We start from the raw sequence: 13059 nt of genomic DNA on the forward strand, positions 1-13059 counted from the left end.
GATTTTGTATTGGCAAAGTAGTACGAGAGTTATCGATGTATCTTTATCCCCTTTATTATTAATTAACAGTAAGTATAACGTCGTCTCTTAAATAAAGCTAGTTATCAGACTCGAGGTATTTTGACCTAGTGTTTCGATTGCATTACCTCAATTGCTTTAAAAGCTTTTTGTAAAATAGTGTCAAAATTAAGATGAGTAGTGCTCTCGTATCAAGCAATGCAGGATTAATTGATGACAGCCATCGCCCACAAAACCAGTTACGTCACTGCGAATAAAAGGTGGCTTTGGTTTCGAATACATGTTAGTAAAGCTAAAGATAATTTCTGAAAGAAAAACCAGATACCAAACTTGAAGACAGCTGATAAAGTAATTACAAGTAAAGGGTAATTTTTTAAATGATTTTCGCCGTTCCTCAGTTGTTACTATATTCTTTTGGTGTAATCTTAACGAACGACCAAATCAAAGTAAGTAACAATTCGTTGACCATGCTAGCCACTAAAACAACAAAAAACAGAGGAATATATAACGTACCCAGACTGAATAATAAATAAAAAAGTCATCACTCATACACACAAGCAGATGCACACACACACACACACACACACACACACACACACACACACACACACACACACACAAACAAACAACAACAACAAAATAATATTAAACTACATACAGACGGCGCAGCACGAACAAAAGACGAACGAAAAATACATAGCGACAGTTGGTAACACGACATACAGTTAAGAAGCCAAACCGAAACACAGTGAACGATGAAGCGCGGTGTGGAACCGAAATGAGTTCGTAAAACGCAGTAACTCTGACATCCTGGATATGCTCACCATGTAAGTACAACTCCAGGACGGTACATATGCACTAACAAAATCGGAAATCATAAACAGATGCAAATATCAATTTAGTATCACGAAACTCGCGCTGCAAAAAGCTGTTCTTCGCCTAAAAAAGGAAAAACTGAATGTAATAACATTGTTATGCAACGCAAATACAGACTGCATTATAGCCCACTGAACTTGCTTCACAAATAAAAAGAAGTGAAACGCGTATGTCGAATAAAAACAGCCTTTCATTTAGTTTCATTAGATGAAGCACATGCCAAGAACAAGTAAAACGTTCGATACGGAAAGTGCAGATCATTTTAAGAAATTTTATGTAGTGGCCGAAAGTGTCTGTTACATCACAATCAATTTTTGTTTCTTAAAATTGCATGTTACTTTGAAAAACAGTTTTTGTCTGAATTACTCGATATGATTACATCGAGTGATCACAGTAGATTTGACAACGAGATTTATGAGGAGAGCGATGAGTTCAGTAGAATTACATCCCAGTATTGCCAACGCAATACACACGTCTTCTGCAGAGGATACATGGAGAAAGAATTTACATAATTTTAACCAATTCTGAAGGCCGCTGCCTTATCTTGGGTTAGGTCAGTTTCAGCAGAAGACGCTGTCCCGTGGCGGCGTGGACATGGTTCTGGCGGGTTCCATACGAAAGGGCTGGCCCGGTTTGGGGCGTCGTTTCCAGCAGACGGGAGCCAGGTGCTCCAGCGGAGGCTGTGATGTAACACTTTCACTGGAGCCGAGACGAGCTCAGACTGGAGAGCTTTCTCCAGCACGCTCGCTTTCCCACTGCCGCCGGAAGTCCTCCGCATCCGGAACGTGCGACACCGTTCAGGGCCGGCTGACCTCTACGTCACAGGCGACGGGACTTCACAGAATGGGTTACCAGAACACGAGGGCAAGCTGGCATGTTCTCGGCCCCGTACACAGCTGGTGTCGATATCAGTGGAATTTCTGATTTCGTAATGTTTGTACATCACGTGCAATAGCGCAAGTCAAGCGAAAACTTGGGCTTCGTAATGGTTTTGTTATACGTCGCTTCTCAAGCAGTGGCGGTGCCCGTGATTCTACAGTTACATCTGCACTCCGACGTCCACCTTACGGTGTGTGGCGGAGGGTACTTGTGGTATCATTATCAGTTTCCCTTTCCTGTTCCATTCGTGAACAATGCGTCGGAGGAACAACTGTTGCATTGGCAAGCCTCCGCATGAGCTTCGAAGTCTCTGATTTTCCTATCACTACGCCAGATACATTATCTGGAACGAACTGGTGTGTTACTTGACTTTGAAATTGGGTATTCGTAATTAAAACAGTAAGCCTCTTTGAAAGGAACAATGCATCCCTTCTACAATTTGCCACTGTAGTTGTTTGAGCAGTTTTATATTGCTGACCCCGTGAACCTACGCAAAGAATGGCATTTTGAAGAGTTAGAAGAACATAACTTCAAACGCAGCCAAAGATGTGAAAGAGAGTAGAAGGGAAATGATGCTGAGTGTGAAATTACGAGCTGTCACAGTGCCAAATATGAAAAGAATGGGAAAATGATACAGTCTGCCCATATAGAATAAAAGTATAATAACTCAAATAGTTGAAATACAGAGCAGGCAGATACATTGCTTGGACGCCTGTTAGTGCACATAACGTGGTCCGTGTCCACCCTCCGCCTTCATTACGGTTTGAGCTCTACTGGAGACACTTTCAGTGAGGTGCCTGATTTGCTGTGGAAGAACGGCAGCACATTCTTCCTCAAGAGCCGAAACTAGAGAAGATAGTTATGTTGGACAGTGGGGTCTGGAGCGAATTTGACGTTGTAGCTCGTACTAAAGGTGTTCCATTGGGTTCAGGTCGGGGCTCTGAGGACGCCAGTCCGTTTCGGGGATGTTACTGTCCATAACCCGTTGCCTCGCAGATGCTGTTTTAAGACAGGGTGCACTGTCTGCTGATATAGATAGTCATCGAATTAAAGCTGCTCCTTTGCCTTGTGCAGTACACAATGCCGTAAAACGTATTCGTATCCTTCCACATTTAGAGTTTTCTTAAGCGAAATAAGGGGGCCACACAGTAAAGACGGAAAACACCTTCATGTGGTAACACAACCTCATTCGTACTGCACTGTTGGCACTACACTTGATGGCAAGTAACGTGCTCCAGGCATTCGCCAAACCCAAACCCTTCTGTCGGATTGCCTCAAGGTGTAGAGTGATTCCTCAGTCAAAATCACTCGTGTCAAAGCATCCAATCTCCAGTGGCGTCACTCTTTACATAAGCCCTTAGCATCGCTTGGCACGTGTGGGTTATGAGAAGCTGTTGGACCACCGTACTCCATTCTTTTTAACTCAATACGTACAATCACTGCGCTAACTGGACTGCCGGTAGCACGTTGGAACTCACAAGTTGCTTTCTTGGGATTTTTAGCAACCACCCTCCACGATGCTCGACGGTCCCTGGCCCTCGGTACACGAGGTCTGCCTGTCTTATTTTAGCTGTGGTTGCTCCTTCGCTTTCCATTTGACTAGCCCTTCACCAGCATTCGACTTGGGCGGCTTTAGAAGGGCTGAAACGTCCCTCATAGACTTGTTACTCAGGGGACATTAAACGACTAGTCCAAGTTCGAAGTAACTGACATCTCCTGTCCGACTGCTGTTACTGCGTCTGTGCTCACAACATAATGTTCCCCGCGTCCTTTTGCAATGGTGGGTCTGAATCTCATAGGAGTGTCTGGATACTTTTGATCAGATAGTATATAGGGGATGTACACTGAGGCGCCAAAGAAACTGGTATAGGCATGCGTATTCAAATACAGAGGTATGTAAACAAGCAGAATACGGCGTTGTGGTAGGCGAAGAGATTGAAGAAACATGTGATGAGATAAAAGAAATTATTCAGATAGTTAAAGGAGACAAAATTTAATTGTGATGGGGGACTGGAACTCGATAGTTGGAAAAGGAAGAGAAGGAAAAATAGTACGTGAATATGGACTCAGGGAAAGGAATGAAAGAGGAAACCGCCTGATAGAATTTTGCGCAGAGCGTAATTTAATCATCGGTAATACTTCGTTTAAGATCCATAAAAGACAAACCAGTGACGATTCGTGGTGCCCTTCTTCGTATACCTTCAATATTCCCTTTCAGTTCTATTTTGTATGGGATCCCAAACTTATCCTTTTTCTTGTGCCTTTGTCCCGCATTAGATACTTTATGGGGTGGCCGGATTGATCTCTGTCCCAAGATAACATGTTTCATCCTCCTCACTGCAGAGGCCTAATACCCATTAAAAATTTTCGTTGGATATCCCATGTGATCGTACTTTGGTCAGTGAATGCTGGTGCGGTACTGAGTTAATTTTTCTTTTGGGAACGCAAGAAAAACTGTATTCACCTGACTTACCACAACCCATGACTTTCAGGGTATCACGTGACCAGAACGCAAGGTCCGATTCTTTCCGAATCTGAGCTGGTTGGCATGGAAGAAGTCATGCTGCTCAAGATACCTTATTCCGTTTTAGCTCAGACCATGTTGTAAGGCTTTGCAAGAGAGATGTCAAAACAAACATAAAATATCGTTGGTAAAGCCGAACCAAATATTACTCGTTCAAAGACTACTGTATACAAAGTAAATACGCCAATACCTCTGCAAAAAGAGGTCAACGATAGTAAGAAAATAATTGGAACTGAAAAATTCAAACAATCAGAAACAACAGAAAGAAGCTCTTTTAGAAGTAAGTTCTTCAATTTAGACGCCCGCAAAGAAAATAAAAATTTAAAAAAGCGCCAACAAAATGGACAGAAGAAAGAAAAATGGGACATAAACAGAAAATAAAGTACTGGAAAAGAAGGAATCAAAGGAATAGAAGTTATCTGATCTCAGTTGGTCATTGCACAATTTGAGGGAATATTTGAGAACTGCGTCTTAGAACCGCCAGAACATGTTATAGTGTATATTTGCTAACACGCAAGCAATTTAGTACCAAGTCTCGAATTAACACTGCATCAAGTTAAAGGGAGGTTTCTTGGTATCAGATACATAATTATTTAATAGTTGCATTATTTGTCATATAACTGTAGAGCCAAAGAACTGGTACACCTGCCTAATATCGTGTAGGGCCCACGCGAGCACGCAGAAGTGCCGCAACACGACGTGGCATGGATTCAACTAATGTCTGAATTAGTGCTGGAGGGAACTGACACCATGAATCGCTGTCCATAAATCCGTAATAGTACGAGGAGCGGAGATCTCTTCTGAACAGCACGTTGCAAGGCATCCCAGATATGGTCAATAATGTTCATGTCTGAGGAGTTTGGTGGCCAGTGGAAGTGTTTAAACTCAGAAGCGTGTTCCTGGAACCATTCTGGATGTGTGGGGTGTCGCATTGTTCTGCTGGAATTGCCCAAGTCCGTCGGAATACACAATGGACGCGAATGGATGCAGGTGATCAGACAGGATGCTTGCCTGCGTGTCACCTGACAGAGTCGTATCTAGACGTATCAGGGGGCTCATATCACTGCAACGGCACACGCCCCACACCGTTACAGAGCCTCACCAGCTTGAACAGTCCCCTGCTGACCTGCAGGGTCCATGCATTCATGAGGTTGTCTCCATACCGGTACATGTCCATCCACTCGCTACAATTTGAAAAGAGACTCGTCCGACAAGACAACATGTTTCCAGTCATCAACAGTCCAATGTCGGTGTTGACGGGCCGAGGCGAGGCGTAAAGCTTTGTGTCATGCAGTCATCAAGGGCAAGACGATGGTGTTTCCTTGAACGGTTCGCACGCTGGCACTTGTTGACTGGCGAGCATCGAAATCTGCTGTAGTTTGCGGAAGGGTTGCACTTCTGTCACGTAGAACGATTCTCTGCAGTTGTTGTTGGTCCTGTTCTTGCAGGATTATTTTCCGGCCGCAGAGACGTCAGAGATTTGATTGTTTACCGGATTCCTGATATTCACGGTACACTCGTGAGATGGTCGTACGGGAAAATGGCCACTTCATCGCTACGTCGGAGATGCTGCGTGCCATAGCTCGTGCGCCGACTACAACACCACTTTCAAACTCACCTAAATCTTGATAACCTACCATTGTAACAGCAGTAACTGATCTAACAACTGCGCCAGACACTTGTATTATATAGGCGTTGCCGACCCCAGTGCCGTATTCTGTCTGTTTACATATCCCTGTAATTGAATAACAGTTTCTTTGGCGGTTCAGTGTATGCGCATCTATTGTCTTACATATTTTTCAGCCGTCACCAAATGCAGGAAATGTTCCAACCCGACCCCACCCTGCCTCCCGTCTTGTCCTGTCGTGCATGCATGCATGCAAGCAAGCATTCGGTTGGAAAGGGTGTCATAAAGCCACTGTATCCTCTCCTGAGGCATACTAGCCGACAACTGTTTTAACTCATCCTTGATAGCCAGTATACCAACACTGCTACCGAATTGACGTCCTAGCTGGTTGCATACATATTCTATAGGGGACAGATCTGGGAATACTGCTGTCTACAGAATTACCTCAACATCACGTAGACAGTTCGTAGAGATGGTGCCTTGTTTGGACGAGCATTGTTCCGTTGAGAAACGGAACCACGATACTGTCGCATCAAAGGTAACACATAAGGACTCAGGATGTTAGTGACGTATCGTTGTGCTCTCAGATGCCACTCAGTCACTACCAGCCGTGGCCTGAAGTCATACCCGGTGACTTCCCACACCATGACGCCAGGCATGAGACCGCTTGGAAGAACGGGACCTTTCCCCAGGGGCCGGCCGGAGTGGCCGTGCGGTTCTAGGCGCTACAGTCTGGAGCCGAGCGACCGCTACGGTTGCAGGTTCGAATCCTGCCTCGTGCATGGATGTGTGTGATGTCCTTAAGTTGTTGTTGTTGTGGTCTTCAGTCCTGAGACTGGTTTGATGCAGCTCTCCATGCTACTCTATCCTAAGCAAGTTCCTTCATCTCCCAGTACCTACTGCAACCTACATCTTTCTGAATCTGCTTAGTGTATTCATCTCTTGGTCTTCCTCTACGATTTTTACCCTCCACGCTGCCCTCCAATGCTACATTGGTGATCCCTTGATGCCTCAAAACATGTCCTACCAACCGATCCCTTCTTCTAGTCAAGTTGTGCCACAAACTTCTCTTCTCCCCAATCCTATTCAATACCTTCTCATTAGTTACGTGATCTACCCACCTTATCTTCAGCATTCTTCTGTAGCACCACATTTCTAAAGCTTCTATTCTCTTCTTGTCCAAACTAGTTATCGTTCATGTTTCACTTCCATACATAGCTACACTCCATACAAATACTTTCAGAAACGACTTCCTGACACTAAAATCTGTACTAGATGTTAACAAATTTCTCTTCTTCAGAAACGATTTCCTTGCCATTGCCAGTCTACATTTTATATCCTCTCTACTTCGACCATCATCAGTTATTTTACTCCCTAAATAGCAAAACTCCTTTACTACTTTAAGCGTCTCATTTCCTAATCTAATTCCCTTACCATCACCCGACTTAATTCGACTACATTCCATTATCCTCATTTTGATTTTGTTGATGTTCATCTTATATCCTCCTTTCAAGACACTGTCCATTCCATTCAACTGCTCTTCCAAGTCCTTTGCTGTCTCTGACAGAATTACAATGTCATCGGCGAACCTCAAAGTTTTTACTTCTTCTCCATGAATTTTAATACCTACTCCGAATTTTTCTTTTGTTTCCTTTACTGCTTGCTCAATATACAGATTGAATAACATCGGGGAGAGGCTACAACCCTGTCTCACTCTCTTCCCAACCACTGCTTCCCTTTCATGCCCCTCGACTCTTATAACTGCCATCTGGTTTCTGTACAAATTGTAAATAGCCTTTCGCTCCCTGTATTTTACCCCTGCCAGCTTCAGAATTTGAAAGAGAGTATTCCAGTTAACATTGTCATAAGCTTTCTCTAAGTTTACAAATGCTAGAAACGTAGGTTTGCCTTCTCTTAATCTTTCTTCTAAGATAAGTCGTAAGGTTAGAATTGCCTCACGTGTTCCCATATTTCTACGGAATGCAAACTGATCTTCCCCGAGGTCCGCTTCTACCAGTTGTTTCATTCGTCTGTAAAGAATTCGCGTTAGTATTTTGCAACTGTGACTTATTAAACTGATAGTTCGGTAATTTTCACATCTGTCAACACCTGCTTTCTTTGGGATTGGAATTATTATATTCTTCTTGAAGTCTGAAGGTATTTCGCCTGTCTCATACATCTTGCTCACCAGATGGTAGAGTTTTGTCATGACTGGCTCTCCCAAGGCCATCAGTAGTTCTAATGGAATGTTGTCTACTTCCGGGGCCTTGTTTCGACTCAGGTCTTTCAGTGCTCTGTCAAACTCTTCACGCAGTATCTTATCTCCCATTTCGTCTTCATCTACATCCTCTTCCATTTCCATAATATTCTCCTTAGGTTAGTTAGGTTTAATTAGTTCTAAGTTCTAGGCGGCTGATGACCTCAGAAGTTAAGTCGCATAGTGCTCAGAGCCATATGAACCACTTTTCTTCCCAGGGGGTGCCATACTAACCGAAGATGGTCGTCCGGGGTAGCGCAGAACCACGATTCATCGCTGAAGCCAGTCCATGCTTCCCGATGACAGCACCAACCCAAGCGCAGCCGTTTGTGTTGCGGTGTTAACGGCAGCTCCTAGGCCGGCTGCTGCCAGTCTCCGACCAATGGTGTACATGAGACAGAATGTTGCAAGGAATTCATTATTTGTTCTAAGATGGCAGGCACGGATGTGAAAGGGTTACGATGTGACTGGTGCACAATATGACGATCCTCCCCTGTGGTGGACAGACGGGATCGACAGTAACCATGGCGACTAGTATGCCTGCTGTCACATTCCCAGGCGGTCCAATGTCGGGCCACTGTCGCATCTGAATGTCCCACAACTCCCGATATTGCATGATTCGACCAGCCAGGCAAATGCAGACTCACAACGAGACCCTTTTCAAACATTGTCAGGTGCTGATAAGGCTGTCTCACACGCGTAGTGACATGTCCTTGTCATTCACAGCTACCGCTCAACGTACGCGCTGTTCACGCCCCTTGTATCATTTACCAGGTCTGTTAGCAGCACCACAAAGAACATCACTAATGCCCTTCGGCGGGCGTTCTACCTGTCACAGAGAATTGCAACTTTAATTATTTACATGCCGGCCGATGGTGTGTACACGAACGAAGTTGCATTGACATCCGGATGCTTGATATTTTTTTGTCAGGCAGAATACATGGAAGCTTTGTACCACCGTTTTCTTAAAAATTAAAAAATAATTGACAGTAATGTCCATTTTATTTATATTACACTACCGGCAATTAAAATTGCTACACCAAGAACAAATGCAGATGATAAACGGGTATTCATTGGACAAATATATTAAACTAGAACTGACATGCGATTACATTTTCACGCAATTTGGGTGCATAGATCCTGAGAAATCAGTACCCAGAACAACCACCTTTGGCCGTAATAGCGGCCTTGATACGCCGAAGCATTGAGTCAAACAGAGCTTGGATGGCGTGTACAGGTACAGCTGCCCATGCAGCTTCAACAGGATACCACAGTTCATCAAGAGTAGTGACTGGCGTATTGTGACGAGCCAGTTGCTCGGCCACTATTGATCAGACGTTTTCAATTGGTGAGAGATCTAGAGAATGTGCTGGCCAGGGCAGCATTCGAACATTTTCTGTATCCAGAAAGGCCCGTACAGGACTTGCAACATGCGGCCGTGTATTCTGCTGAAATGTAGGGTTTCGCAGGGATCGACTGAAGGGTAGAGCGACGGGTCGTAACACATCTCAAATGTAACGCCCACTGTTCAAAGTGCCGTCAGTGCGAACAAGCGGTGACCGAGACGTGTAACCAATGGCACCACATACCATCACGCTGGGTGATACGCCAGTATGGCGATGACGAATACACGCTTCCAATGTGCGTTCACCGCGATGCCGCCAAACACGGATGTGACCATCATGATGCTCTAAACAGAACCTGGATTTATCCGAAAAAAAAAGGCATTTTGCCATTCGTGCACCCAAGTTCGTCGTTGAGTACACCATCGCAGGCGCTCCTGTCTGTGATGCAGCGTCGAGGGTAACCGCAGCCACGATCTCTGAGCTGATAGTCCATGCTGCTGCAAACGTCTTTGAATTGTTCGTGCAGATGGTTCTTATCTTGCAAACGTCCCCATCTGTTGACTCAGGGATCGAGACGTGGCTACACGATCCGTTACAGACATGCGGATAAAATGCCTGTCATCTCGACTGCTAGTGATACGAGGCTTTTGGGATCCAGCACGGCGTTCCGTATTACTCTCCTGAACCCACCGATTCCATATTCTGCTAACAGTCATTGGATCTCGACCAACGAGAGCAGCAATATCGCGAGACGATAAACCGCAATCGCGATAGACTACAATCCGACCTTTATCAAAGTCGGAAACGTGATGGTACGCATTTCTCCTCCTTACACGAAGCATCACAACAACGTTTCACCAGGCAACGCCGGTCAACTGCTGTTTGTGTATGAGGAATCGGTTGGAAACTTTCCTCATGTCAGCACGTTGTAGGTGTCGCCACCGGCGCCAACCTTGTGTGAGTGCTCTGAAAAGCTAATCGTTTGCATATCACAGCATCTTCTTCCTGTCGGTTAAATTTCGCGTCTGTAGCACGTCATCTTCGTGGTGTAGCAATTTTAATGGCCAGTAGTGTAATGCCCTACCTTACTTTGTTGATATTCGCACGTTAATATTGGCCATGTACTTTAACCACTTGTGCACTATCCGCATGGAACCTAAATTGTGACCGTAAACCGTTAAAAAGTGACCGAATGGAGCATGACTTGATCTGTGTTTGGGACGTATTAGGATCAAATCGGCGTCCGGCCATCGTTTCCCGATGTTCGCTAAATCGATTAACGCGAATACTGAGATGGTTCTTTTGCAAGGCGAACGGCAGATTTTCTTCCCCTTGCTTGTCCCGGCCCAGCGCGTGTTCCGTCTGTGGTGTCCCTGCTGCAGAAGGGACTCAAGCCGCGCGGTCAAAGGCACCATGTCAAGGATTGCGCGGCCCCTCCCGCCGGAGGTTCGAGTCCTCCCTCGGGCTTGGGTGTGTGTGTTGTTCTCAGCATAAGTTAGTTTAAGTAGTGTGTAAGTCTAGAGACCGATGACCTCAGCAGTTTCGTCCCTTAGGCATTCACACACATTTGAGTATTTTTTTGAAGGTACTCAAGACACCAGTCTTAATTTCCTCTTCCATCAGAAGACGAGTAGGAAAAGCTCGATACCAGTCACAGGCTCAAAAAAATGAAGTTGTTTCAACTGTTGCAACTGGCTGCCTTTAGATGAACATAACCAGACAAGTACCTGTCCAACTCCTGATTTTTTAAATAATCAAATTTCATGAATAAAACAACTACGTTATAGAAAAGCTAATTTTTCACATATTTCATTTTTTATGAGGGCATATCTCAGGAACTATGTGTCCTAGAATGATATAATTTTTCAGGTATTTTCAGTAGTATATGTGGATACTGTCTGTGAAATGTGTTGTTAATATAGTTAGTAATAAAAAAGTAACAAATTAAGACGTCATGTGTGACACTGAAGTTTCACGGTATGAAAATCGAAAATGTAGTAAGCGACAAACTTTTTTTTCCTTTCTCATTTATTGGCGGGTGTCAGTGAGAAAAAATTTTCATAGCGGATTGAAGTTGTGTATTAAGCGTGATGGACTCATTCTCAAATACTGGATGAATGAAATCCGGGTAATTTGCATCTCGTGAGCTACGCTGCCTCAAGATATAGACACATTTTCTAGCTATGGTCTCTGACTTATTGTGTTAACGTAGGATCGTGTAACGTAAGATAATACCTCTTAATGGATAGATTATGACAGTATTTTCAGATTTTAAAGTCGGTCAGTATGTATTTGAAATATTGTCTCTTGAAGCCGTTAGATACGCAGCCTGCAACTGTGTACGGACCTGGAGTCAGTCACGGAGTCAAAGTTTGTCTCTGGAGGGAGTGGGGTCACCGTGTTCCACTTCTCCCCACGCCCTTCAAATCACTGCACTTTTAACGCGTACGGGTGTCTAATATTGTAGCAATAATGCTAACAATACAGCGGTACTATAAATGATTCATTCGTTTTCGAATTTTCCAAAGTATTAACATGTACAAATACAGTTGATGAGTTGTATTGAGTTAGAACGTCGACTTTGTTCCACACTCTAGCGTCCAAAACGACTACTTTCTCTGATTTCGGTTCTCGTGGAGCTGCCGTTCCTACATAGACGTTCAGACACCTCACTGAAAGCATCCTTAGCAGGGTTAAAACCATGTTAAAGGCGATGGGTGGATACACCCCATACTAATGTTCTCTAATAGGTGTCCGGACGCTTTTCATCAGATAGTTTAGCTTGCAAATTTTCTAGAATTCTGCGTCATATTCCAGAGCTTTAGTTTTCATACTCATAAATTTTCCGAAAGTTAGCTGAGAAATTTGGAAATTGGTATATGTAACAATTTAAACTCTAGGATTCACGCCTGCCTGGCGTCTGCAGACATCGGCACAGGCTAAGCAGTTAAGCGCTGCCTACACGAGTTTTTCCGGAGAGCCGGAGAACCTACCGTGGCGTGACGCACGTGAGCACCACGCGAAGGCCGTTCCTGGAGGAGGCGCTGTTCGTTGCTGGAGAAAGCGGCCCCCGCCCCCAACCTCGCTGCTCAGCTTCCGGTCTCTGCGGCTGGAACCGCCGCCGCTGCCGCGCTTTGACGCTGCTTTCGCGCGTTTTGCAGCTTACGAGTTCTGCCACGTTGCCGCCTCCTAGCTCAGTTGCGTTACAACCAGTGGTTCTACGCGCCTGAGCTGCAGGTTTACTTGTAAGCCTGTGCTCCAATCTTCGTCCGCTCAATAACTTCACCAGACTACACTACTGGCCATTAAAATTGCTGCCGGCCGTGGTAGCCCAGCGGTTCTAGGCGCTTTAGTCCGGAACCGCGCGACTGCTACGGTCGCAGGTTCGAATCCTGCCTCAGGCATGGATGTGTGTGGTGTCCTTAGGTTAATTAGGTTTAAGTAGTTCTAAGTTCTAGGGGACTGATGACCTCAGATGTTAAGTCCCATAGTGCTCAGAGCCATTAAAATTGCTACACCAAGAACAAATGCA

At 44.8% G+C, this 13059-nt stretch overlaps 1 protein-coding gene across 1 annotated transcript in view; it reads left to right on the forward strand.

The window, feature by feature from the left end:
• The first annotated feature begins 750 nt into the window (after positions 1 to 750).
• LOC126481137 (probable cytochrome P450 303a1) overlaps positions 751 to 13059 on the forward strand; it is a 157687-nt gene continuing 145378 nt past the window's right edge. The window contains exon 1 of the mRNA XM_050104687.1: positions 751 to 845. Within this exon, the coding sequence (XP_049960644.1) occupies positions 835 to 845 (11 nt within the window). The 5' untranslated portion in view covers positions 751 to 834. The remainder of the gene's footprint in view (positions 846 to 13059) is intronic.

The sequence above is a fragment of the Schistocerca serialis genome, chromosome 5, assembly GCF_023864345.2.
Source record: "Schistocerca serialis cubense isolate TAMUIC-IGC-003099 chromosome 5, iqSchSeri2.2, whole genome shotgun sequence".
In the NCBI taxonomy this organism is placed as follows: Eukaryota; Metazoa; Arthropoda; class Insecta; order Orthoptera; family Acrididae; genus Schistocerca; species Schistocerca serialis.